Source organism: Setaria viridis, chromosome 2, assembly GCF_005286985.2.
Source record: "Setaria viridis chromosome 2, Setaria_viridis_v4.0, whole genome shotgun sequence".
Taxonomy (NCBI): Eukaryota; Viridiplantae; Streptophyta; class Magnoliopsida; order Poales; family Poaceae; genus Setaria; species Setaria viridis.
Window position 1 is genome coordinate 44284328 of NC_048264.2, and position 27258 is coordinate 44311585.

The 27258-nt window shown below is 49.6% G+C and overlaps 4 protein-coding genes across 4 annotated transcripts; all 4 read right to left on the minus strand.

Moving 5' to 3' along the window:
- Positions 1-3879: 3879 nt before the first annotated feature.
- Positions 3880-4776, minus strand: LOC117846520 (dirigent protein 1). The gene has a single exon (XM_034727723.2). It carries the CDS (start codon positions 4708-4710, stop codon positions 4180-4182), a length of 531 nt encoding a protein of 176 aa, XP_034583614.1. The 5' UTR covers positions 4711-4776; the 3' UTR covers positions 3880-4179.
- A 1262-nt stretch (positions 4777-6038) lies between these two features.
- LOC117846069 (probable LL-diaminopimelate aminotransferase, chloroplastic) lies at positions 6039-9532 on the minus strand. The gene is made up of 10 exons (XM_034727170.2): positions 9373-9532; positions 9197-9288; positions 8842-8909; positions 8631-8747; positions 8181-8243; positions 7667-7771; positions 7528-7578; positions 7019-7339; positions 6646-6852; positions 6039-6574 (listed from the first exon to the last, which is right to left on the minus strand). The coding sequence occupies exons 1-10, from the start codon at positions 9447-9449 to the stop codon at positions 6281-6283; spliced, it is 1395 nt and encodes a 464-aa protein (XP_034583061.1). The 5' UTR covers positions 9450-9532; the 3' UTR covers positions 6039-6280.
- Positions 9533-10101: 569 nt separating this feature from the next.
- On the minus strand, positions 10102-16309 carry LOC117845975 (alanine aminotransferase 2). Its single transcript, XM_034727071.2, has 15 exons — positions 15951-16309; positions 15540-15590; positions 13914-13964; positions 13756-13821; positions 13613-13674; positions 12892-12970; positions 12710-12814; positions 12451-12561; positions 12040-12177; positions 11759-11833; positions 11526-11646; positions 11291-11445; positions 11141-11215; positions 10651-10854; positions 10102-10544 (listed from the first exon to the last, which is right to left on the minus strand). The coding sequence occupies exons 1-15, from the start codon at positions 16173-16175 to the stop codon at positions 10428-10430; spliced, it is 1635 nt and encodes a 544-aa protein (XP_034582962.1). The 5' UTR covers positions 16176-16309; the 3' UTR covers positions 10102-10427.
- Positions 16310-22492: 6183 nt separating this feature from the next.
- On the minus strand, positions 22493-24002 carry LOC117844478 (uncharacterized). The gene has a single exon (XM_034725173.2). The coding sequence runs from the start codon at positions 23545-23547 to the stop codon at positions 22717-22719; it is 831 nt and encodes a 276-aa protein (XP_034581064.2). The 5' UTR covers positions 23548-24002; the 3' UTR covers positions 22493-22716.
- Between the last annotated feature and the right edge of the window lie 3256 nt (positions 24003-27258).

Genomic DNA, 27258 nt, shown 5'->3' on the forward strand with positions numbered 1-27258 from the left:
GCCTTGCACGCACAGATTTGATTGTACAAGTGGATGCATGGATAGCTGGCCTGGCTGCAGAGGGCGTTCTTTCTTTTGTATTACCAGATACCAGATTACCAGCATCCTAGATGGTATGGTTCAATGGTTGGTTGCTTGGCCGTGTGTGTTTTGACCTGCCAAAGCCAAACTGGACCCTCACCAGAGAGAATCTGCACGGATGGCAGCTTAAGCATTAGTATGTACATGCTTGAATTTTTATGGTTTATAGTTCAAATTTAAACTGAACCATAATGGAAAATGGGTCGGCTCGACTTGAACAGTCTCCCTGACTCTAGTCAACTGCGTCAAGCCGTCAACCCCGCATGATGAAAGGATTCCGTGCGACAAGATGCGGAATCTGGTGATGCATCTCTGATATTGCTGCCTCGGTGCTGTGCGGGAAGCAGTGGGCTGGATCCACGGATTGAACTAGCTGATGGGCCGTTTTTCTTGGACGCTGCTGACCTGGGACGGAGGACAGAGAGACATCTGGGCCGCCTTATTCTCTTAAGGAACATCTGGGCCCAGCTGCCGAAATGTTGCGCAAGGTCAATATAATATTTGCTGTGCGGCTGTGCTGCCTGTTTCAAACTCTCCCCCCATAAGAAAATAAGCAAGCAAACGAATTACGAAAACTCCAGTCTATGCGCCATCACTTGAGTATACAGAACTAGAAACACAGGCGCGGCGCCAGAGGGAACCAGCCAATAGGCTGGTAATGCAGCATAGCTAAACTCTTTCCGATGCATTTTGGGATTTTCTAGTTCCAGATGAAATCCCAGCACTTCTGATGTATCAGTTAATTTTCGATAAACTGGTTGCCAATAGGTCGTAAAGCACTGACAGAGTGCATTTTGTAAAATTGGAATTGTGATTTGTGAGCGCTGACAGAGTACTAAGTGGTTGCGAACTCAAGCCATAGCCGGTATAGTAAAATGGTATGCTCAATGTCATATGCATAGCTAATTGTCTAAAAGAAATCCCAACATATATACCAAGGTACAAACGTTTCACCCCATGTTTTGCAGTTCTAGCTTGACCCCAACGTGTTTCTCCCCATGTTTCTAACATAGTGCAAAGTACTCCTGCATAGCTTCTTTGGTAAGCATAGTACCAGGTTGTGTGAAGGATTCTTGGTATATTCAGATGATATATATTGTTACTGAATAAGCAGGAGATATTCAAAGCCGTGAGGACTACATTTCGAAAATGAAACATTTAACCACGGCACAAGTTTACAACATGGAGACCAGGACTCGGGAGACAGCGTATGTCTTTGTTACCATGCTCTTTTTTGAACTTTCTCTGAAATGAGGCATGTGGAAATAAGATTAGCCTGTTACTCATCAGCAAGAGAGATCAGTTGTAAATAATGAGGAACAGCCGATATATATTTCTTTTGGATAATGTCTTGGTAAAGAATATAAGATTGCCCAGAGATGTGTTCAGATATCAAACTTTGAAGTTCTTGATCAGGGCTTTCACCGATTTCTGTGATTGTTAGTGTAGCTACCCATGAGGATTCAATAGCTTGAGGACATAGTTGAATAAACAGAGATGTATTTACCTAGGTCCAAGAAACTCTTAGTAAAATGAGAATTCAGCCCTAAACATTTTGCGAATGAAATTTGTTCTAGCTAACTCCTAGTTATATGCATGATTCACTACCACATCATGATGGTGCTAAGTTGATTCGTACCAAATGATCTCAATACTAAGAAGTAATATTCCTCTTAAGCCTTCAAACTGAAAAGTGATAGATAAATACTACTGATACGAGTGGTTGTCTAGTAAAGCACACTATACGAGCACAAGGGTAAGTGGGATAACTTATTGTGCCAGTTTCTGTCATCACCGATATCATAGGATAAGGCATAAAATTTGAAGTGGCAAATTGTCATAGATTAGAGCAAAGTGATCAAGACGAAAGAAGCAGCATATACATGAGCGCTAAAGCTTACAGGAATTTTGTCAGGGTACTGCTCAGACTGCCTCTTGCAAGGAAATGGTGATAGTGTCAATTTTGAAATAGCATAGAGGGAGATTAATTTCATTTTTGCTCCATCATGCTTCAAGACGGGATGGGGCCTGGATTGCTCAATGGCATTCAATTCAGAAAATGTTAAATATCATCAGAGAACACCCGTCATAGGTTGCCCTGCATTTTATCTCATCAGCAGAGTAGAGCATGCAGAGGTAAGTCAACAGCAGGCAAAAAGATCCACACGGTTGATGCGGCGGCTGTAGCAATGACAGTAGCAAAGAAGCTTCAATTCCTACAAACAAAGCAGTTATAATTCATGAGATTTACGTTTTTGCTGAAGGCCTTTCCATGGGAGAACCATTAAGGTGACATTTGTCTTGTTTCCATTTTCTATTTAGTCTTGCAAAATGCACATGGACACACAGGCATTTGGTCGAGCACTTTGTAGGGGCAACAGCTACAGGACTGCAGTAGGAGCAACCGTTGGCGCTGCTCGCTGTTCTTTTGCCGTGCTCAACAAAATGCACGATGCTCAACCGTTGGCGTGGACGGCATGAGGCTGGTGTAGCACGCGCCCAGGCACTCAAGCCGCTGAAGCTAATCGTTCGCGGCAATGGCGATTCCGTCGCTAGGATCGATGTCAGTCGTGGCGGAGGAGAGCGGGCGTTCCAGGAGCCAAACAAGGACGAGACCTCGCGGCAGGGCGGCCGGAGGAGCTGGCCAGCGGCGAAGAATTCCTGGACGCTTGGTGCCCGGGTCCTCGCGCTCGGGCGGCGAGGGCTGCGGCACGACGCCACGCGAAGCATCTAAGAATTGAGGTGAGAAGAGGGACGGGTCGCGCCTGCGCCTTTTCACCGTAGATGTACGATCTGACGATAGGGTTTTCCCTGCGACGTGGCCCGATCCCTGCTCAGGGACTGTCCGCAAATTTCGTCATTAAAGATTCCAAAACTAGTTTAAGTACGGCACAGACACAGTGTACATTTATATATAAGCACACCCGTTCACCTATTATCAAGTTTTAAATCTCCCGACTGCCGCTATAGTTATTTAACCGCTATTTATCTTCTATTTATCTTCATGTACAATTTAGCGGCTATATCCTGTTATAGCACTATTTAGCTCTGCTATTAGTTATTTTTATCCTACCGATAAACCTCTTAGCCAGCTATTTAAAACGTTGACGAATATAGACATGCACACCTTCATCTCCCAAAAGGTTGCCAACAAATCAAGCTATTAACAAAAATTACCTTAGGCAATAGGCATTTTGCTATCAAAGGTCACATTGTCGATCATTGAAAAATTTATGCCGATAATTCCTAAAATTATTCTAGGAAATACTAGTCACAACGTTCAGTCTAGGACTCTGAACAGGTTGAACTGAAAAAAGCAAAGAGAAAACTTGAGCATCCAAGATACTCATGCAAAAGAACTTCACTTAATCTCGAATTGTTCCTGAAAGTTGGTCATTATCAAGTTAGAGGCTGTTTGATACTAAACGCTAAAGTTTAGCTCTTATCACATCGAATGTTCGGATGCTAATTAGGAGGATTAAACATGAGCTAATTATAAAACTAATTGCAGAAGCCGTATGCTAATTCGCGAGATGAATCTATTAAACCTAATTAATCCATTATTAGCAAATGGTTACTGTAGCATCACATTGCCAAATCATGGACTAATTAGTCTTAATAGATTCGTCTCGTGAATTAGCCTCCATCTACGCAATTAGTTTTGTAATTAGCCTATGTTCAATACTTCTAATTAGGATCCAAACATCCGATGTAGCCCCTGAGAGCCAAACAGGCTCTTAATTGCAACGTGCCAGAGTAGTAATATATTGTGAAAGAGTTTCTAAAGTTGCGGTTAGAGTATAATAGCACTCGGCAAAGTCAGACTCGCCCGTACGAACAATCAAACGGGCTGGATTTTAAAGAAAAGTCCTCCACTGTGCGAATTATAACACAGACATTGTAGTCATGCATGGAAACATTCTCACCATCACTAGAGAATCCAATATGTATCAATTCATGCCAAAGAAATCTCAGCTATTTGTAAACACTCAGCATCTTCTTGTCATGACGCGGGAGCTCACACCAAAAACAAACTATCAACGGCCGGGTAGAGAACGAAACGTTCACATGCTCTGCTCACCGCGCACGACCAAGCTATTATTGGCTGCGGGGCGTGAAGACGACGAGGTCGAGCTGGAACACGTCGGCCTCCGGCGTGTTGCTGACGACCTTAAGCATGGAGAAGCCGCGCGCCATCCTGAACCCGCCGGTGCCGCCCACGACGGCGCGCTCGAGGGCCCCGTCCACGGGGAAGCCGTACTTCCCCTGCAGGGACACCGTGCTGCCGCGGTGCTCGCCGGCGGTGAACACGAGCGTGATGGCGGAGAAGTAGCTCGCGTCCTCGAGGTCCGCGCCGGCGAAGAGGCCCTGGTACCGCCCGACCTCCCGCGACGACGGGTCCGGCCCCGCCCGCAGCACGTCGTCGACCACGCCCACCTCGCCGAACGTCGAGTTGTCGCCGAGCGGGGACGCCGCCACGGAACCCACCGTGGCGTTAGAGCCCGAGAACCGCTCGTGCACGTAGACGCGGATGCGCGCGCGCTCCTCCCGGCCGGAGGCGAGAACGGCTGGTGAGAAGACGGCCAGCAGGGCGACGACTAGCACCAGCAGCGACGGCGAGGAAGCCATTGATCTGACGACGGCGAGGCAACAGTGGCCGGAGCTGGAGATTGGTGCGGCGCTACTGTTTCGTGCCTCGAGATTTCGTTGCAAGGTGTGGCGCCGCGCCGTGCGCGTATATATAGCACCGGTGGCTTGGTCTCGGCTCGTCGGAGCCGCCATCAATCAGTCGACGAAGGACAACCGGACAGGACATGGAGCGTCGCTTGCGCGCGAAATGCCAGCTAGCTTGTTCAGCCTAACTCGCACTGAGAAACTAACTAGTGCAGATCAACGAAGAATAGTTCCAAGCGATGTTGCAGTGTTGATAATTCCGCCCACTCGTGAGTGGATGCTGCTTCGTTACAAGGCTTGGCAGGTAGTTCGCGGCAGCGATTTGCCTGCTAGCGGAGCGGGTCAGCTACAGAACAGAGCAGAGCAATAGAGCATCATGCTTGCACACGAACTGCTCCCGAAAAAAAATACGGTAATGCTAAGACTCTGACATCCGGAATCTAAAACAATCGGATGGCTCGAGATATATTTCAATAGTTAATCATCGATGTTGCAATTATTGTTTCCACATGTTTGATAGTGAATGTTGCATGGAACAAAGTGTTCATATTGTGGCGAGAATTTTCTATCCCAGAGTCAAACGACATAATCATTTTTTCGCATATTTTTTCAATGTTGCAACTATAAGTTTTCGATGTTGCAGATGTTTTATTTTGATGTTGCAATGGAGCGTCCGATGGGAAAATTCTAGGACATCCGGACGCTAGCAGTAAAAAAAATAATACTCCCTCCGTACTCACAAAGGAAGTCGTTTTGGATAAGGTTTGGGTCAAACATTGGGAATATAAATCATGAATAACTTTTAAGTTGTTGAGTTTGGAAATGTGAAAGCCATATAAATAGATTTGTCTTGAAAAATACTTTCATAAAACTATACATATATTACTTTTTGATAAATATTTTTATATAAACAAAGAGTCAAAGTAATACTTTGGAGACCGTGTCGTTGTCCAAAACGACTTTCTTTGTGAGTACGGAGGGAGTACTGGTATGCAATTAGGGGATGGTCTTTTGTCTGATTCACCTGGATCTTTCTGAATTAATTATGATGTATGGTGACGTTAATATTGATGCACGCAAACTTCTTGCGCTGCTACTTGGTGGTCAACTTCCATAGATACTGGTGTTGCACTGCTGCCTGTCGGTAATTATTTACATGCCAAAAATGAAAGAATTGAGCAGAGATTATATAGCCGATTTTGTGCTTTCTGCGTGCCTAACATGTGATGCATCCCAGAGATATTCCGAAACAGCAACATCACAGGAACAGTAAGGGAACGAACTTAGGCCATACAACCATTTCCTGGAGATTCAAATCATCAAATGTCTCAGGGTCAGGGATACAACAAGCATCGTTTCGACTTGGAAATGGCTTGAAAGAAGTAACACCGCATAAGCCTACGACATTATCAGGCTCCCTTCTAATATCTCCAGGTAGCTTGACAGCGCGAATTTGGTGTTCCAAATCCTGCTGCAATCTTATTGATACCGTCCTTCCAAGACGATAGAGAAGCTGCGTCGGTGCTCACTTGTACAGCTGTTTTAATCTCCTAGCCGCTTCAATGATGTTATCTCTGTGGCTGAATGCACTGACCCTCACAAAGCCTTCGCCACCGGGTCCAAATCCACTGCCAGGGGTAGTCACGATGTTCGCCTTCTCAAGGATCTCTGCGAACACATCCCACGAATTGCGACCAGGGAAGTGCACCCACACATAAGGAGCGTTCTTGGCACCATACACGTTGAATCCAAGCGATGTAAATGTGTCGACAATTATTTCAGTGTTCTCCTTGTAGAAGCCAACAACATCATGCATAGCCTACAACAAACAGATATGAGCAGAAACAATGCAAAAGGGTCATCTGAAGATTTCAACAACTGAAATTCTACCTTCAGACCCTCTGGAGAGAGGCAAGCTAATCCACCAGCTTGAGCAATGTTTGATGCGCCATTGAAGCAAGTGCAGACTATGCGATTGAAATCTTTAGCAACTGGATGTCCATCTGAGAAAAGAAGCTCCTTGGGGACAACAGTCCAACCTAGACGGACACCAGTGAACCCAGCATATTTGGAGAATGATGCTGTCTCAATGGCAACCTGCACATAAACAAACCATGATGAGAAAAGTGCAGTTCAATTTACTTGGAGAAAATAGTGTGTTTATTACCATTACCATGCCACTAAACACATAGGAGAAAAATGCAATCAAGGGCTAAAAAATCCAATACGCAGAATAAGTAAACTACTGGAACACAGAACCCACCTCTTTTGCTCCAGGAATTTCAAAAATGGACTTTGGGCTATCGTCTGATATGTACATAGCATAGGCAGAATCATAGACAATGATGGACCCATTGTCCTTAGCAAATTTTACTAGTTGTGTTAGTTGGTCCCGAGATGCAGCAGCACCGGTAGGGTTGTTGGGTGAACAAAAGAAAATTATATCTGTTCGTGGGACAGTTGACAGATCAGGGAAAAATCCATTTTCGGGATTGCATCTCATGTACTCAATGTTCCCATACTTCTGAACATCTTGCTGATATAAGCCAGTTTGGCCCATGATAACACTTGAATCAACATATGCCTGCAAAATGAAAGGCATGCTTTAATTTCACCAGACAATATGTAAAAGAAGTAGCAGCTGATTCAAATGTAACAGTATGAAAGCAACAATAAAAAAGAACCAATTTCACCATTATCATCACACACAAATTTCAGAATCATGAATATGAAGGTAACTGCTGGTTAAAGTCAGTTCAACAATTCTCTTACAGGGTATGATGGGTCTTGGACCGCAATCGTCAGATTAGATCCAAAAAGGACCTGGAACATTAGGATCGGGAAACTTGTTAACAAATAATTTTAACATGAACTGTAAGCTTAAAAGTGAAGATGCGGATTCTTTTGGTACCTGCAGGCGGGAAATGTCACATTTGGCACCATCAGAGACAAATATGTCTGAATCTTCAATACCAAGGTCTGCATAGTAGGTTGCAGCAATTGCTGCCCTTAGTTTCTGCATTGACAACCAACACAACATTTAATGATGCTGAAGATAAGGAGCTAAGACAAGGTCAGCACAAAGAGTAAACTGCGTATTTTATTGAAAATTTAGAAGTTAATTGATGTAAGTAAAGTAGGTCAAATATGAAAGCACTTGGAAGGGTAAGTGGCACTTTGTACAGAATAGGTTTTCAACTAAGAAGACATATACATGATTATGAAATGGTTATCCTTTATCAACAATCCTCCTCAAATCATTATTAAAATACAACCAATCTTATAGCCACATTCCTCCACAAAATAGATACGTACAACTTTATAGCTGTTAAACAGCTATCCGAATTCATCTAAAAAAAGGAACAGCTATCTATTCACTCTATTAATGCACTGAAAGTTGCTAATAAAGCCACAAGCTATAGTACCTTTTCACCTTGCTCAGCTCCATAACCACTGTAGCCATCAATTGTTGACAAGGCATGTGCTCTCTGTGTTTACAAATAGACTAATCGATAAATAATATAATTGTAAAAGAGGTACTCCCTCCGTTCCAAATTGTAAGTCGTTTTGGCATTTCTAAATTTGTAGTTTTTGCTATGCACCTAAATACACACCATGTCTAGAAAAGCCAAAAACGACTTGCAATTTGGGATGGAGAGAGTATTAAGCAAAAGAAACATGTAGATGAATTTTCTTAGAAAACTACTACAAATATGTACAAGTGGAACCAAATGAGAACCAAAATAAATAAATAAATGAAACATAAAAGTGAAAGCACCGCTAAGGAACACTGCTTTTTTTTTTGGTAAATTGAAGAATGAAGATATACAATTGAAAGCATAGTTAGTAGAATATTTTTCATAACAATAAGGCACCTCTGCCATGGCATTCGTTATGACATCTGGAATGGGCTCCGTGGTGTCACCTATCCCAAGGCTTATAATCTTAGCATCAGGGTACTTCAGCAAATGAGCTGCTCTTCTCCTGGCAATCTGATTGACAGTCAACAAATAGACATTATCAGAAGCCAAATCTACAACAGAACAGCGTCAACAAGGAAAAGAAAAGATGAGAATGAAGCATAACCTCAGGAAATAAATATCCTGCTTGGAGCTTGGCCATGTTAGCATTGCGCGGGACACTAGTCTTGTAAGCTTCAGGACATGAGTAAAAAAATATTAGCATTTAGCAAGCAACACCACCCTTATTTCTGTTCCTACAACATCTCCAGGCAACTCTTTACATGAAAGCAACAGTAGCCAAACAAGAAGCTACTACAGCGTGCAGCAACCTAGAACAATACCCTAATTCGAACCAGCACTTGTAGCATTCGATTGGATGCCTCAAACGAAAACTAATAGAGACTAGACCTGACACATGAATTTCTGCGAGCAGGATGGAAACTATCAGCGATGAAGTAAACGAGGGGCTTGATAGTTACATGTATCGACGGCCGGCGGGCTACTGACGCAGCGGACAGTGACAGACATTCTCCCCGCGGGTCGGCGGTGGATGGTCTCCAATGACCTGGAACTGGAAGGGTGCCACGGTTAGACGTATCCATTGGGTTAACAAGGACACGCACCGTACTGTAGGAAACGGGGGGCAGTCGGGTACTTGAGAGGTAACGAAGACGAAGAGAGGAAGGAGGAGGAGGGCGCGGTGGTGGCGGGGGCACCGGTGGGTGCTGCCATGGCGACGGCAGGAGAGGCGGCGGCGGCGGAGGAGGAGGAGGATTGGTAGGGTGATGAGTGAGTGAAGGAGCCGTGCAGAGCCCACCTGAGTGAGGCAACAAGACCGACGAGAATTAGCCTCACGCGGGCCAGTCCATTTTGGTTTTGGCCCAACTCGTACGTGCACGAAAAGAGGCCCGTCTAAAAGAATCCATCCTTCCAGACCTGAGGGATCAGGCCCAGCTAGCTCATTCATGATGACCCAACTGTGGACTGACGGAGCGGCGGGAGCCGCAGCCTCCTCCTCCTAGCAAAATTATCTATTATCGCAAATTCGCAACAAGAATCGATAACCCTACGAGGCTACGATTGAAAAGTTCCTCTTTCGAAAATAAAATTGCAATTGAAAGATTTTAAATTAGGTCAACTACCTATAAACTTGTCTTGGTTTGAACAGAAACTCAGCTCTCCAGAAGAGTCACATTTGTGACAGAATCACAGAAGAGTAGGCGCAAGTTCTAACCTGACAGGCTGACACTCCAATACTGGTGTCATACCTGTAGCCGTAGGCTGTAGCAATGTAGCATTGTCGAAGGAGCTTAGGAGCAGAAGCAGCTCAATCAAAGCTCCCATGACAAAACAGGTCATCTAGACAGTGAGATTCTCCGCAGGATAAGGCAGAATTTCAGGGATGTGCTGAGGCATTTCAATTGACCTCAAAATTCGGGTAAGTTTGTACAAATCAGGGCCAGGAGCCTGTAGCCTAATACACTTAACACAAGGCAAACAGAAGTATGGTTTTGCCACGCTCGAGATTCTGTAAAGTTTCATCTAACATTTGCCCGTGACAAAAGCTGGGATCAGTTTGGCTGTAGGATCCAAAGGATGAAGGGACGCCATGGATGGCCTTATTATTTCAACAGGAAAATTACAGAATGCCTCTGACAGAAAACTGATGGTATGCCGAGTGTCAGCACCGTTTGGTACAGGTCTGGATATTTAATCACGGAATTCATCCATGAACTTCTCGTGGAACTCCTTGAACCTAGATATGATTGCTGGTATTTTGTCCTCCTGCGGCAAGATCGTGCATCTGAAGTGCCATGTTCCAGGGACCTTCACAGTATCACATTGTTAAAATCGTACAGAAAACGTATCAGTGCAAGCTCATTGACGCTTGGAATTGACAAAGATTTTTCACGAGGCATTTAAGATTACCAACCTGTCCAAAACCAGAACCAGGGACTACGACAATTCCTGTGGCTTCTAGGAGGCGTTTGGCGTAGTATGCATCTGGGGGAGTGCCAGCAGCTTGGGCAGCCCCAATTGCCTTCTGGGGTAAATGAAGGCGTGGGAACAGATACATTGCACCCTCAGCTTTGTTGCATGTGATACCTTCTAAACTATTGAATGCTTCTTCCAAAGCCTGTGAGAAAGAAGAAAATGTAACAATCAGGTACTTTAAAACATCTTTAAGCTGGTTTGCCTCCTTAGCTTGCATATGTGAACTCCTTAGCTTGCATATGTGAATTGACTAGAGGTTGCAATCTTGCACCCACTGTTTGTTCTAGCTACTGTTCCAGTATTATGGATACTTTCATAAGACACATAACATGGAACGGAAAACATCGCCAATACATTTAAACTTGCACTTTCAGCCTGTTTTTCTGTTTACAATTAATCAATTTAGAAGCGGCAGAAGAAGCACAAACCTTTGCACGCCGAGCCAATGATGAAAGGATGCCATCCCTCTCTACCATGAAGGATTCAAAGGATTCATCCCCAGTCTGTGGAGGTAGAAAACATCTTAGTTACTGCCATCATTATTGTACTTGAATGTTTCCTAAGCATCATATACTGACCTTTGGTGGGTTCATAACAAGGCTAGCAAGAATTTGGCCTGAGACATTGGAGCATAGATTTACTGATGCCACCTTGTAAATCTGTTCCCGCACTTCAGGACTGAACCCAGTTATCTCCATGTAACCACCTCGTTTTCCACATTCTCCATAGTAGCCTAGCAGGACAAAGAGTAAGTTTTACCATAAACTAGGAGAGGCAAATAAAAAAGAACCACCTGAGTTTGATTTTGATTACCTTTAGAAACCGACTGGAATGATGCTAAAGGAAGATCATCATCAGTGTATCCCAATGATCGTGCAATTTTTTTGAATGAGTGGAATTGCTTGTCTTCAACATATATATTTTCTTGGTAAACCTAGATGGGAGATGGAAAAATAAGTGGTCTTAGTAGACCTACACGGTTTAGGTATTTGAATACCTCATGTGTATTGACATGGTGAAAACTTCAAATACAAGTTCTGGATCACCTCATCTGCAAGAAGAACAAGTCCTTCATTTTTACAGAATTCAACAATTTTCTTTTGGTTTTCCTCAGCGAGAACCTGTTGAGAGCACAGTAGTGTTAGGTGATCACTGTACCAAAACAATTCTTGTAATAAAATGGGAGAGAGCATAGGTTCAAATTCATCGGTTATTGCTGCATGTCAAAAAATTATAACCTGCAATACATTATGAGGTATAAATATTCATAATGAGAAAAACATGCAAGATCTGTCTTTTTGCATGTAACAGATAGACAAAAAATCACCTGTCCAGTTGGATTTCCAGGATTTATGACAACAAGCGCCCTGACAGTGATGCCCTTAGATCGAGCCTCCTCAAGTTGTTTCTTTAGCTCATCAACCTCAAGTCCCCACCCTGTCTCTTCGTCAAGGAAATAAGGAACCTGAAAGAGAATTTGTTCCACATTATTTTCAGACATACAGATCATGTCACTGAAAGTTCACTATGTTAGAACCATATAACAATAGCCATATATACAAAGCAATGCTGACTGGTGATGATCAATTCATTGATCATTATGAAATGACTATATTGAACTTAATGAATTACATGAAGGATTTAACTCGATTATCTCCTGAAACTGCAAGATGAGATGACATTGGTCTGATTCAACAAGCAACACCGAAAAGCATAAAAGCATTGTCAAAGAACATACAAGGGAACCACCATGAAGAGCAATTGATGCAGAGTACAGCGGGTACTGCGGAATAGGGCAGAGAATGCCATCCTTCTCAGACCTAATCAACAATTGCATCATCATGTGAACCTAGTTGAGAAAAGAAATTACACTGTATCAGTAATGGTGGCAGGCTTTATTCACATGCACAGACAGCCAATTATCGGTAGTTAGAACAATCAGTCCTTATTCCACATAGATGGATTACTGATGATCAAAGAAGACATATATAACATACTGCTGGGCTTGCTCCATCTGTTAGGAAGATGTTGTCTCCGCTGGCATGAAACCCATCACGGGCAGCAATTCCAGCAGCAATTTCATCACGCAAACCTTTTATACCCTGAAATAGAGAGCAACATGAATGATCAAGCTCATCCAATCATGGTGGTATTCATCCAAGAGTGTATACATATGTACCTGACTATGGCTATAGGCTCCCGTTGCTCTTCCTGGTATCTTGTCTAGAATTTGCCATGCTCTCTCTATAGCATCTGAACTGTACAAAGACATATAAATCAACATTCTAGGCTGGCGAACAAATATGTGTAGTTAGACAACTACCTAACACCTAAATGATCATAATCTTTTGTAGGAAAGCTGTTTAAAATCAACGTGTCCATATGCGAATATTCCGTTAGCATGCAACGTTAGCAAGACACTACAGATGGCAGTTTCTACAGATTCATAGATAGAAAGAAAAGCTCAAGTGCTTGTGAGCCAAACAGATTGCACGTAATTTGAAAACTACCTTATACTTGCTATAGAGGTTGAGTTCTTAATTATCATGAATCATAACTTCATGTGTGCACCACAAAAGAAAATGTATTTAAAAGATCAAGCAAGTCCTTTTGTCCCCATATCAAGAGCAGGCACACAAGTGGTAATGCTGAGCAACTCCACCTCTTAATATTATTTCTTACATACTGACACATGCACTAAAAACCTGATACAGAAAGTTGGTCCTCTTTATTTAGATTATTATCAGGCAGGTGGCATAGCATATAGCAGTAAGTCAACTAACAAAAAAAAAGTCAACTACAGTTGGGGGTACCCTTCACTATACTTGCCACAAAAAAGTCAGCTAACCAATTAGTATTAATTTACTTGTGCTCATCTCATATGGAATGCTTCAACGTACCTGTACAAAGCATGAGTTTCACTTTTGTCCAAGAGAGCTGGATGATCACACAAAGAGAGGACCTGTAAAAGAGCAACATGAGCTAGTAAAGAGCCATGAACCAAGCTTTCATCACCGAATAACTACAGCGAATACAAACTCACTTCTCTGAAATATGTAACTGGCTGTTGGCCAAGGGATTGAGGATTTCCAATATTGCAGTAAAGTATCTGCCATTAAAATAGATAGATGTAATTAACTCCAATTGATCATCGAAAGCAGTAAGAGCAGAGATTTAGTTGATGGGATCCAAAATACAAACCTCATCAAAAGGAAGTGAATCTGGGTTTTTCTGCAATTCTTGTTGTAAGTTCTGTAGAGGGAAAACAAGATCATAAACCGAGCCCAACAGAACCCTATTACAAATAATTTCTAGATAGCGCAGGCCTATTTCACATAAATATAAGGCTATGATGTGAATATACAACATCAACATCCACCCTGATCCTGAACTAACTTGTTTCTCCCAACATAGAAAAAAACTCGACCTCAGGGGGAAGACGCCCCCGGGCTTTGTCTAAAGAAGGGGTACCAGGCTTTGAGCATGGACTGGCAAGGGGGTTTCAACCATAGTTATTAGGATAGGACCGGACCGGACCGGACTGGCAGTTCGATCGGCAAAAGACCGAACCAGAGCCTCCAGTGGTTTGGTTCGCTTAAAAGACTGTCTCTGCAATAATACCGGTAAAAAACGGTTGAACTGGCCAGTTTTGTACAGAACCGGCGAACCGGACGGTTCTGTATGAACCGGACGCGTTTTGCTTCTTGCCCTCAGGTTCTCTCACGTTGGCCTTGGCCAACCGAAGGCCCAGCCCAAGCATTCCTTCGGCTTCTAAAATCCCATTGAAAAATCTCTGCTCCGCTCAATTCTTGCGCTTGCACGGCGGCGGCGGCGCATCCCGATCTGCGAACAGGCCGGCAGGCTGGCGGCGCATTGCAAGCAGGTGCGCGGAATCCCTTTCTCCTCCTTTCTCCGCCCTGTTCTTTGCCGGCGGCGGGCTGCAACTTTGCAGCAGTGCAGGAGTCAGGCGGCCGGCAAGCTGACAGGCAGGTGCTCAGGCTCCCCCGCCGTGCGCGAAAAGAAGGAGGGCGCGCAAGGGGACAGCATCCATGTAGCGGCCGGTGACGAGCGCATCCAGCAGCGAGTTATCGTTGGCAGCTGCGGCTCGTCATCCTCCTACTACGACCTTCTTCTATGTTTGGGTTTTCATTTTTTTTCCCCTTTTGCAGTTCAGTTGTTTTTCTAAACAATAATCAGATTCAAGTTCAACATGTACCAGCAGACTACGATTCATGAATTTCTGCTGGCAGCAGCAGACGAGAATCTCACAATCCTTTTCATTGTTGTTGATCTTTTTTCTCTACCCGAATCTATTTCGTGATCAATATTTTGCTTGCATTCATTTTAATTCAGAAGCTTGTGTGAGGCTGAGCTGCAATTAGGAATCACGTTTGTAAAAAATTGCTGAGTTACCAAACTTAATGGTATACTAGTGTTCAGTTGTGTGGTTATATATAATTAAGTTGTGTTATTTATGAGCTATATATATGGTACCGGTCCTATGTATTTGTATCCGGTTCAATTTAACGGTCCAAAACTATTGAACCAGCTGTCAATCGGTTCTTGACGGTTGAACCAGTGAACCATCGAACCGAGGGCCTTACCGGTTCGATGACCAGTCCGGTCCTAATAACTATGGTTTCAACAACCCCCCGAGTTCACTGCTCTAACCAGTATAACTCACGAGAAGCTGGATTTCTCCCAACATGGAGTAGCAACTGATTTTATTTTGAATTAAGAACACGGCGTAGCTATGAACATCTCCTTCAAGACAACGAAAGTTACTACGGTTATTGAATTTTAGAATGCTTTTCGTATTGGACGCACCTGAGCATGTGTAACAATCTCTCCTCGAACTGCATATTCACACTTCAAAACCTGAAGAAACATAGCAAATCATATCAACTGGGGAAGATACAGTTCGCCGATTAAAGCAAACAAATTGCATTTTAGAAGCCGCATTACTACTAGCACCCCTCCCAGTACTGCGTAGATGTAAGCATTTTACTTCCATCAAATTCTCTGGTACACGTCCACACTCCTATCGCACGGGTACAAACGCAGCAGCAGTCCAGTAGGAACAGAACAGAGTAAGGAGCAACCCAAGGGCAAGCAAACCAGCAACCTCGAACAGGGATCGAAACTTTGTATCCTCGCGCTAATCGATCACATGACTGCCACACGACCAAGCTAAACAAACGAATCGAAGAAGGGGGTCAAAAGGCGGCACGCCGGCACCTTGGGGTTGATGGTGTCCAGGGACACTGCGGGCGTGCCCGCGGCCGCCGTGGACATGGTCCTCGCCATGGCCGCCGCCATCGCCGCTGCCCCCATGGGGGGCGCTGGATGGCGCTGCGCCGGAGCGAGGGGCAACGGCAGCGGGGCTGTTCTGGAGGAGGAGGCGGCGCCGCGCAGGGACGCGGCCACCGCGCGGCGCGCCCTGTCGGCGGCGAACCGGCGCATGGCGGGCTGGCGGCGGCGATGCGCGGATGGCGACCGACGACAGCGATGCGGCCGACGACGGCGCTCGCGGAGAGTAAGGGTGCGTGATGGCGTGAGGCTGACGTGGGTAGGTGGGAGGAAGGCAAGTGTGAATCTCTTTCTCGACAGGGCCTCCGTTTTTCCGCTCGAGCGATTTTTGCGTCTCCGGCAAGAAAACGAGACGCTCCCGCCCCGTAGAAATTGCTTGACCAAAAAGACAAGCCGTTTTGGAATTCTTGCTTGACTTAGGGCTCAGCGTGTAGGCTGCATTATTATTGCAGTATAATAACCAATACATGGTGGAGAGATCAAAGTGTAGAAGGAGGCTCCGGCCAATATTTTCAGGTAAAGTACTTGGTTTCTGTAGAACCTTGCTTTAGACAAAATGTGATCCTTCAAAATTATTCCCCCTTTCAAATTATAGGTTATTTTAATTTTTCTAATTTTATAAATGTTGCATATAGAAAAGTTATTTTGATTTTTCTAGTTTTATAAATGTTGCACATAGAAAAGTTAAAAGGACGTGCAATTTGAGATGGGGAGAGTAATTCGCCTCATTCGCTATGCGTTTTCTAGTTTGGCTCATATTAAAATTAAAAAATGTTCAGATTTTGCAAAGCCAAAAACCTTTTTTTTTTACGAAGAACGAGGTTTTATGCACGATGAACGTTTACAGACTCCACAAAAGCCTACTTTGACAGAGCAGAACTGCTGATAGTGCCTGGTCAACTCCTCCTCGCAAAGAAAAAAGAGCTGGTCAACTAACATGGTGAGCCGGCCAAGAAAGAATTAGCAGCGCAGGGCCCAAAAGCCCGCAAGCCCTCCTATTTTCAGCTTCAGCCTGCGGCCCGTGGAAACTGTTTCCGAAGCACGGGCCGCCACACGCGCAGCATGGCGGCACTCTTTCTTTTATCTGCGCTGGCCCATCCGGGAGAGCGTAAGCCCTCTCTGGCCCGCCGAGCAAGCGAGCAACTCGCATGCCGTGCCCGATGCCCCCGGCGCCGTCTGCGAACGCGTCACGCTCACCCGAATCCGCTCGCACCACGACGCGGACGCCTCCTATCAGCGTTGCTGCCGACCTGGCGGCCATGCGGCGCTGTGGCGGCCGCTCCCTCCACACGCCGCGCCGCCAACACGAGCTCCACGGACCACGGCTCCACCTCCACCAGCCATCGCGCGTCGCGACCGCCGCCTGGTGCCACCTGGATCAGGATCACGACCCGGACTAATTCCACTCTCCATTCGCCCCTTGTACCTGGCGCGCCGCTGGCCCGTGCACGCCTCGCCGCGCATCCGCATGCCCGCCGCGTACCCCGTCCACGTGGACGGCTCTTCTTGTTCTTCTCCTTGCAGAAAAAGATCTTGCGCCAGCTTTGCGAAAGGAAGCTTCGGAACCGCAGCCAGCCGCTCTCGGCTTCCAGAAGAGCATCCCCCGTCTGGTGTGCTGCATCATCCATCATGCGACCATAGCTGGACCGGTACTAGATTTCTCCGGAACGCTTCGCCCGCCGTCGTCGAGACAGAGTGTTGTACTCTCCTATAGGGGAGGAGTATTCTGCAAGACCACGAGTATTCAATTCCCAAATTCCTAACAAATTCCGAGACTAATTCAGGCAGCCAGGCAGGCACTTGATGAGTTGATGTCCCCTTGACGACTTGACGCATCAGTGTTTTGCACTGCCTAATGCGATGTCAAGGCAAGCAGAAGCCCTAAACAACAGGCTTTGGGGGCTTTGACCCATCATTGTCTGCGAGCGGCGCCAGCGCCCGCAAAAGGGGCGTCCTGGGAATCAGGCAATCAGCGTGCATGTCCGCCGAGGTGTTGGCCATCATTTCAGAATTCAGAGGCTGCTGCTGCCATGCCTGTGTCCCCGTGCGTCTGTTTGTTGTTTTCAGTTCCGCTGCACATGCCTGCAACCGTACCCTGCTTTCAGGGTAAAAGGGAGGAGAACAAAGGCAATTCTCGCGTGCGCTGCACACGATGACACGAGAGCGTATGCGAATTGTATATACCATTGGCAAGGATTCGGTCGGAATATTCAAAGTCAGATTTAGTACGTGTCAGCGCAAACAAGTGTTATCCTCCTTTGAAAGCAGAAATATTGCAAGAATTTCTTACAGGAGTCTGCCTGATTTCATTAATAAGGACTATGATGGTATGAATTTATTGATCATGTCAACTTGATGCCAATGACATGAAATTCAGTTTCAAATGGTCCTAGTGCGATGGTATGGTCTAATTCTCCGCGCCACGAACTGCCTGTACGCTGTCTCAGAGAGTCGAGAGTATAGTATATACTTGTATCCCCATACTACCGCTGCAAGTTCCTGGCAAAAAAAAAAATCCATCCGAACCGCAACTATTTGACTATTTCCCGGTCATCTTTGTCCGGCTCAAACAATGTTCCAACTGCTGCAGCGTTCCCGCGTGCAAGCATGCCCAACTCGGGACAGCGACGCGAAATTTGGATAAGGGTTATCGCAAATCATCTCATCTTCGTGGAGATATTATTATCCATCGCTCACTCGCACGCCCGGAATCTCAAGCTGATTTCGCCCGCTGCCACATCTTTAGAATTAGAATCTTCCTCCGCAGAGGACAGCACCGGATTACGATGCAACACACATCTAGAAGCAAGCTCCGGATTAAAGCAAGGTGTTAACAAGATCGGTAAGCAAGGGCAACAACGCATCACCCATTGATCGCCCTGCAACTCTGAAAGCATCTGATTGCAGCACGTGTGTGGTCATGTGGAAGTAAGGGTAGAGAAGGCTCTTCTTTGCGAGCAGGATACTGGATAAATGTATGCGAGCGAATCCATTATGAGATGAACAAAACCAAGCAGAAAAAGAAGGCAAAGAAAACGCAGCGGATGATGCTGATGCATATGGACACAAAAAGCCATTAGCATCGCTGCTGATGTGTGAGCGTTTGTCCCTGTGTGGCCTGGCGGCGAAATCACTCTCTCTCTTCTTCTCTGATCTGGAAGAAAAATAAGAGAAGCAGAAATTGGTCTGACGGCGAGCTACGGCACCATGAGCGCGACACGTTGGTGGTGCCTATCCGTTGTGGCGGTTTCGGTTGAGCAAACCCATTGCAAGTTTCCTTCCTTGCATCGATCGTGGTGCGTCACGCTCATATCGTTTTGAATTTTAAATTTTATTTTCCGGAAGAAAGTTTGGTATCCTGATTGATTATCATACGGAGAAACTCGCACAGCGATTGGCTGATTGGCCAGCTCACAGATAGAAATCACTTGGACTAGCCCGCGTCGCTCTCCTGGCGACACGGGCGGCACCCAACTCACCACCGCCGTCGTTGCCCCTCCCCTCCCCACGCTCATCCACACCTCGCCACCGCCTGAGCGGGGCTTCAAAAGCCCGCGTCCCTTCTAGGACAGCGGCAACGGGGTCGTTTCTCCGCGTCAGGTCTTGGCCAGCGCAGATCTAGGAGCCGAAGGTCCGAGGCGGCGCACGAGCGCAGAGGGGCGCAGGCCCGGCGGTGGCTGCGGACGGCGACGCGAGGAACCGGGGCCGGCAGCTTGCGGGCGTGGTTGTGGCCGTGCCCTCCCCTGGTCAACGACGCGGTGGCACCGGGCATGGAGGCGGTGGCGGCACCCCGGGGCGGCAGATCAGGGGTCCGGTGGACCAGATCCGACGCCCCAGGGCTGGATCGGTGGGGTGTTGCTGCCGGTGGCGCTGGCCATAGGCCGCACGCGTGGGGGGCTCGGCGAGGAAGGTGGCGCTCCAGCGGCTCGGCGGCGGAAGCACGTCTACGGCGACCACTGCGTATGCCCGCGCGGAGTGGCGACAGCGGGGTGGTCTTAAAGGTGGACGGGCGGAGGGCCGGCACTAGCAGTTGCGAGGCGGCTCGGCACGGGTCATGGAGGCCAAGTGGCGGTGGCCGGCGCGGCGGATGCAAGATGGCCGGCGTGGTGCCGAGGCCGCGCGGCGATGGCCCAGGGCGAGGCAAGGAGGCCGCATGCTAGCGGTGGCGGGGCGTTTCGCCGCGGCATAAGGAGATCGCGCGGCGGAGAGACGGCGTGGCGGTGGCCGCGTGCGAGGAGACGTGTGTGATGGTTAGGCGGTGCAGCGGTGGCTACGTGTGAGAAGCAAAGGTCGAGTGGTGGTGCATCGGGGCGGCGAGCGCAGCGGAGGTGGAGGTACGACGGCGTGGCGCGGGAGGCGCGGCGGTGGCGCTGCCCCAGATGGGCCGCCGTGGTTGTGGTCCGAGAGTGCCGAGCCGTGAGCGTGCAGCGAGGGGTTGGGATGCTCCGAGCGAAAGCCCTCATCGGCGTTCTGTCTGCTGGAGATGAAAGCGGCGCCTTAGGGCGTCGTTTTCCCTGTTGGGGGTGTCATGCTGGAGCTACAACCCTGCTTCACGGGGTTCTCTTGGTGAAAACCCTGGACGAGCGGCGATGGCGTCATTGGCGTTATGCACTCCTTGAAGGCGTTGTTTCTAGAGACCCAACACGATTTGTGGTATTGCTGGTCCATTGGTCATGGACGGCCGCAGCCGGTGGCGGCAATTCTGCCGCGTGGCAAGCTGGACGGGTGCTGCCGAGCCCACATGGAGGCGATCGCAATTATGGTGGTAATCAGTGCGGCATGGGACTGTGTCAGAGGACGGTGCTTGCAGCAACGATATCGTGGGATAACTAGGCTTGTAGCGGATCGTGGCGGGGTGCTCAGCTTGGCTGTGCTATCTGGTGCGGTACATCGTCGAAAGACAGTGCAAGCGACTTCTCTGACTTGCTGACATGGCGGCGGAGGCTATGAGCATGGTGAAGCAACGAGGCGAAGTCGACCTGCGACGGCGGCTTGGTTGATCGATGGAGATCTTGGGAGCGGGGCAACATTGCTCACCACTCTAACGGCAACAAAAAAACCGGATCCTTCACGTTGAGTGCTGTGGCGGGCGTGGTGAGGCCCCGCACGCGTGGTGTTTTTTTCGAGGTGACGAGAGCGAGGTGGAGTTCAACGGCGGATGTGGCGAGGCCCCCGCACGTTGTGTTATTGTGGTGGCGACTGCGAGGCATCTTACGAGAGGTCCGAATTCGGTGGTATCACTCTGTCAAGTGGAGTGTGGTGTTGCAGCGGTACTACGTCGGAGAGTCCCGTATGGCGGTGGCCTTCTCGGTGCGATGTCGTCTGCTTCTTTCGGTTCCCTGTCGACGCAGGATCACACCTGGAGGTTTCGACGACTACATGAGTGAGGATGTTGGTGGGTGCCGCGGTAAGGCTTTGGTTCTGTTGCCGTTGTCGGGCGGAATAAAATCCGCTTGAGAAGTGTTGAGTTCGGCGCGTGTTGATGTCCCAATCCTACCGGTCGAATGTGTTGTTTAGTTGAGGTTAGTGCGATGGCGTGATACGGCATGTGTTGATGACCCAATTCAACCTGCCGGTATTTGTGCCTTTGTTGTTTTCGCTCAGTCTGAACTTCATCTTCTTATATTAATATAATTGGCAGCTCCCTAATTGGTTCGTTTCGGAAAAAAAAAAGACTGCCAGCTCATAGAGCGTCTCCAATTCGCTGGTGTTGCTGTTGTTGTTGCTTGTTCGGCCACCTGCCAGGCCCGGCCATGCTTGCTGCTAACTCAACTAGTATCTCTCCAGCCAGGTCAACTCCGCTTCCTTTGGATTTGGACCTAAAATTTGGAGCATCCACAAGGCACTCACCCGCAATGACGCAATTACTCGCCAAAATGTCTTGAAGACAAAAAAAAAAAAGCAGATATGCAAGCAATTATGCAGGAGCTCCGGCTCGATTATGGATGGCTGCGCTGGATTTTTCCGAGTGGTTGTTCAGACTGATTAGTCGCTTGGGAGTGCAGAATGTTTTCAATGGAACTGGTGTTTTGTTAGTGCATCAGGTGGCCGCGGTGGTTGGTGATGGAAGGCCACCTGTGGAGTTCGAGGAACGGGATGCAGTCACACCGGAGATTGTTCTTCTCAGCTTGTCTGCCGTCAAATCTGCAGTTTTGGCGGGTACGTGGGGTTGAGGACTTGAGGTCCCCTGCCTCCTGCCTCACAAATGGTTGCACTGTGACTCGTTTCAAATTTGTGGGCGAGAGATGGGCGGCGAGGCGAGTTTGTTTCTTTGATAGCGGCAGCTTGTGGTCAAAATAGCATCGACACGAAAGTCGACGGATTGGGCAAGGTGAATGTGAATATTCTACTGGCTCCTGCAACTTTCGGTTACAGGTAGCCGTAGACTCCAGTACTAGCCTGCAACTGAAAATAACCGCTGTATTGGCTGGATGCAGGAACAACAGCAGGTAAGAACAGCAGAAGTGTGCTAGTTCCAAGATTCGATTTTTCTTTTGTTCGATTTCTCATTTCTCTCCCCAGTTCATGTTCTATCGGCACGAGAAATTTACATCAGACGACGGCTATAAGAATCTGTACATTTTTTTGATCGCTCTCTCTCCACTCTCCCTACGGAAAACACGCACGCGAAGAAGGGAAGCAAAAACTAGTGATGTCACACGGGAAACCGGCACGAAAGAAACCAGCAGCAGCCTCAGGAACCGGGCTGCGGCGGCTTCACCGGCCGCGACGCGCTGCTCTCGCCAGCGGCGAGGCCCATCTCGATGTCCCCGTCCGCGTCTTCGTGTTGGTGGTGGTGGTGAAGATGCGGCTGCTGAGGGGGCGGCGACGCGCCGCCACACCCAATCAGCCTCCGCAGCCCGCACGGCCGCGCCGCCTCATCGACGGCAGCGGCGGCGACGTGTTCTTGCGGTGGGGGAGGCGTCGCCATGGCCGGCGACTGCTGCTGCGAGCGGCCGGTGCTGACCTCGTCCTGGGAGCCGAAGAAGAGCACGTTGGTGGGGAAGTTGGGGGACTCCGGGTCGGCCTCCGGCGTGGGCACGGCGGGCAGCACGGGGTGCAGGGGCGGCTCGTCGACGGCGGGGCACCGGCAGAGCGGGCAGGTGGAGTGGGAGCGGAGCCACATGTCGACGCAGTCGACGTGGAACCCGTGGCCGCAGCGCGGCAGCACCCGCGCCGTGTCCCCGGCCTTGAGCTCCGTGATGCAGACGGCGCAGTCGTCGAGCGCCTCGCCTTTGACCACCTCCCGGCGCGGCAGCTTGGCCATGGACTTGTCGTCCAGCCCGCCCTCGTAGCACCACGCATCGGCGCCGCCGTCGGCCACTCCCGCTCCTCCGCCGCCGCCGAACATGAAGCGCAGCCACGCCGCGACGCCGCGCCCCGCGGGAGGCGGCGGCCCCCCGCCGCCGCGGTAGCGCTTGGCGCAGAGGAAGATGTAGAAGCAGAGCACGAAGGTGAGGAACACCGCCGCCACGGCCGCCAGCATCGTCGTCGCCGCCGCGACCGTCGTGGCCGTCACCGCCATCGACGATCGATCGATCGACCGACCAATCAACCTCACGGCCTGCCCTGCCTTCCTTCCCCTTCCTCTGCCTTGGCTTCAAAGAACCTTGAATTATGCTCCTCCCTTACGCGATCAGGATCCTCTGCTGCTGGTGTACCCGTCTCCCCTGCTGCTGCAGCCGCGGGCTCCTCGGCGTCCCTGCCGCGAGGCTCTTTGATGGCATAAATGTTAAAGCGCTCGGAGCGTTGGGGATTTCGAATGATTAGCGCGCTACTTATACGAGGGCGGCGCGGGATTGGGGAGGAGGATAAGACCCGGGCGAGAGAGGAAGGCTGGTCTGGCTTCGGTTTGGAGGGGAAGGTGAGCGAACCGTGGAGGCTGCGGCGCGGGCTATGGCCCTGGAGGGAAAGCGAGGACGGCGACGGTTTTGAAAGCGTTGACGCGGTGCAAGTGGAGCTGTGGAATGGAACCAGGCCTCCGCCTCTCCGGTTGGACCTCCCTCCCACGGCCGTCGCCGTCTAATCCCCCGGCGATGGCGCCGCCGATGTTCTGTTCCGATTCGCGCCGCTGCACGGTTGCACCGGATGCAACGGCCCGGTGAGCCGCGACACCGACCGCCCGCGCGGGCTCCGCCGGTGGCTGGCAGGCGCAGCCACTGACACCCCGGGCCAGCTACAGAATCGGCATCCGCGGCGTGTCCCCTCCTCTGCGCCACTACGTGTCCTCTTCGCCATGTTTCGTAGTACCATCAAGTCAGTGAAACTGTAATACTAACAGCCAGTAGATGCTTCTCAGGTATCTGATTAGTGTGAGAACACTACGATTGTCAGAGTATCAGTGAACGAGGTGACAGTGACACGATCCAACCCCGTTCTGCAAATTGGAATGGCCTCCATGGTTTGTGCAGGACACGGTGCCAGAATGTGAGGAAACGCTCGCAGTCGCATCGCATCGCATCCGACTCCAGGAAACGAGGACCGTATGCCGTGAGCGTGTCGCGGAGCCTCGGGCCCCAGCTCGCTGATGGAATGAGCATGAGCATGAGCCGCGGGCAAAGGCAACGAGGGCCGTCCGGGCCGGTGGACCACCGCGACTGGCTGCCGTGGTTGGGGAGGTTCGGTATAGCGGTTTGTGCTGGCCTGCATCCTGTCCCTTTCCCTTCCGGTTATGCGATGCGATTTGGGAGGAAGCAACTGCCCGACCCCAACTTGTGGACGGCGCGCGGCTATCGTATTCCGTAGGCTGGAGTGTTGGCGAATTCTAAGTAAGCGGCCTTATCTAACTTGGGTTCAAAGTCTGGGGAGGGATTGACCAAACGTTTCCAAGTTAGCCCAACGCAGTCTCATCTAACTCAACCTAGTCGTACCAAGAGGAAAGACTTGGCGCAGGCTGATTGCTTGGTCGTCAGAGCACGATTGGAAAATTGAACTCGTTACTCGTATACGTGGAATAGGCGCAAGTTTTACGTACGTGGAATTGCAACGTGGGGATTCAGTTTTTAACTGTAGTCTTCTTCATCGAGTGTTGACAACAGTGCTGACTGGATGACCTGTACGAGGATGGACGGCAACCTCGGACGTGTCCTCTCCACAGGCTTCGTCCAAGCTGAATCGAACGCACGTACGTACTGGCAGCTGTACCGTACGGAGCTACGGATGTCCTTGCTGTGCTCCCCAACGGCCAATCCAGATAACCCAAGCCAACTCCTGGTTGTCTCGTTGATATCTCGAGCCGGAGACGCTTTCAACGAACAGTCCGGTCCAAGCCTGACCAAGTGCTTTGAACTTGTTCTGGTCTCTGGCCAAACAACAATGCCCCCTTCGCCGAATCATCGGGTGACTCGGCGGGCGCACGGGGCCGAAGCCGGCCGCCGCCCTGGGGTGAGAGTGAGATGGCGGCCCGCGCCCACCCGCGACTCCGCGAGGCGCGCGACCCTTATCCGGCGCCCGGGGTCACGGCAGCGACGGGGGCGGGGCATGGTGGTCCAGCCATGGGATGGGTCCGGCGCCGGCCGCACGGGAGCGGACAGCGACGGGAGCCGGTCCCATCCCGTGCCCGGCCGCTGACCGCTGCGCCACGCCCATGACTCGGTTGTTTCTGCCAGTTTGGAGGGAGGCGCGGGCGCTGAATCACTTGGCCAATAGGATGGGAACCGCGACGAGCCAGGTCGGCAGAAACGGGGCGAATTAAAGCGCGTCACGCGTCGCGCGGGCGCGCCGCCATCATCATGCCGAGTTGCCGACCGGAGGCCGCTCGCTGGCCGGGGCCGGGCACCTCCGGCCGGGAGGATTGCTCTGCCTCTGTTCCATCGATGGCGCGCCGGCCGGCCGGCCGGCCCTTTTTGACCGGCCGCCGTGTTGACGGCCACAAAGCGAGCTTTTCGTAAACAAACAGGGGCGATGCACGGTGCGCCGGTTGTGGTAGGGTCCTGTTCTGTTTTAGCTTACTTGGACCATACTTGGCTTGGAGTCTGGATTAATGGATAGCGTTGCATCGTGCCTATGATGCCACCTAGGAGTAAATTGCCAACCGGGACATCAATCCGTCGCTTCTATCTGGTTGACGGGTGTCTTCGAGTTTGATCGTCTACATTGTGCGCGAGCTGCAGATCATACGTCTCTGCGAATGCAGGCCTGTTCCTGCCGCTCCTTATGGAGTGGGGATTTTTTTTCTCCCACGAGTTCTTCCGTTCCGGCGGGACCTTGTCCTTCTTCGTCGTCGTTTTCCAGGAATCAGGTCGTGCAACGTGCAGCCCGGTCCAGAATCTCGCGGTACGGAGACGAGAAACAGAACTCCATCCGTAGTGGCAGCAGCAATCCCAGTCCGGCAAGGGTTCGGCAATCAGGGCCCTTTTGGTTTTCAGTGCTTGGTGCGCCCGACATCCATCCCCGGGACCAGAGACCCCGGTCGGCGGTGCTGTGTCCGGTCGGCTACAAAGATTTTTTCTGTAAAACGCCGTTGACGACACGTCGGCAGTAGCACTAGTACTCGCTTTTGCCCCAGTTGACGACCACGATGAGGTGAGGTGAGGTGACTGTCCCTCCTCGGACCACTTGCTTTCCCCTGAAGGAGCCATGAAATCTGGGACGGACGGATGAGGGAGTCACCGTCCCGGTCGATGGACGAATCAGGTCGATTGGATTAGTGGGCTGCGCCAAGGACGAGATGATTTGCCACGAGCGGCGAACCGGGCCACGATCACAGCAGAAATCGTGTAGCACCTGTGTCCTCGTTTGCGCGCAGGGTGCAGTATGATCGATCTCACCAGGACCCTTTTCTCCTTGTCTCCCATCCTTGCAACTCAATCTCTGCACTGCTTAAGCACGTCTGGACTCTGGATGACTGGATGGCTTCAGGCTGGTGGACGAGCTTTTTATTTGGTGCGAGCGAACGGACGGAGCGACGTGTTAACGGATGGTGGGTCTGGTTCAGAACTGAACCGCGCAGATACGCATCAAATCGGGAGCCTTTTTTAGCGGTTGAAGCACCGAACTGTTGTGTCTTTGGCTCTGCGTCTTGCTTCAGCTTCAAGAATGCTTAAAGCCCCCGAAACGTTCCTGCAATCTTGTTTGTCGGCCGTTTTGACCATGCATGGATCAACATAAACCGCCAAAATATATTCTCACGACGTTTTAACCTTCACGGCCCGGCCTGGTGACAGTTCGGCCTTCCTTTTCCTGGATTAGGAGGCCCAGGGAGGTAGAGAGTTGGGCCTACGTAGAATTGGGCCAT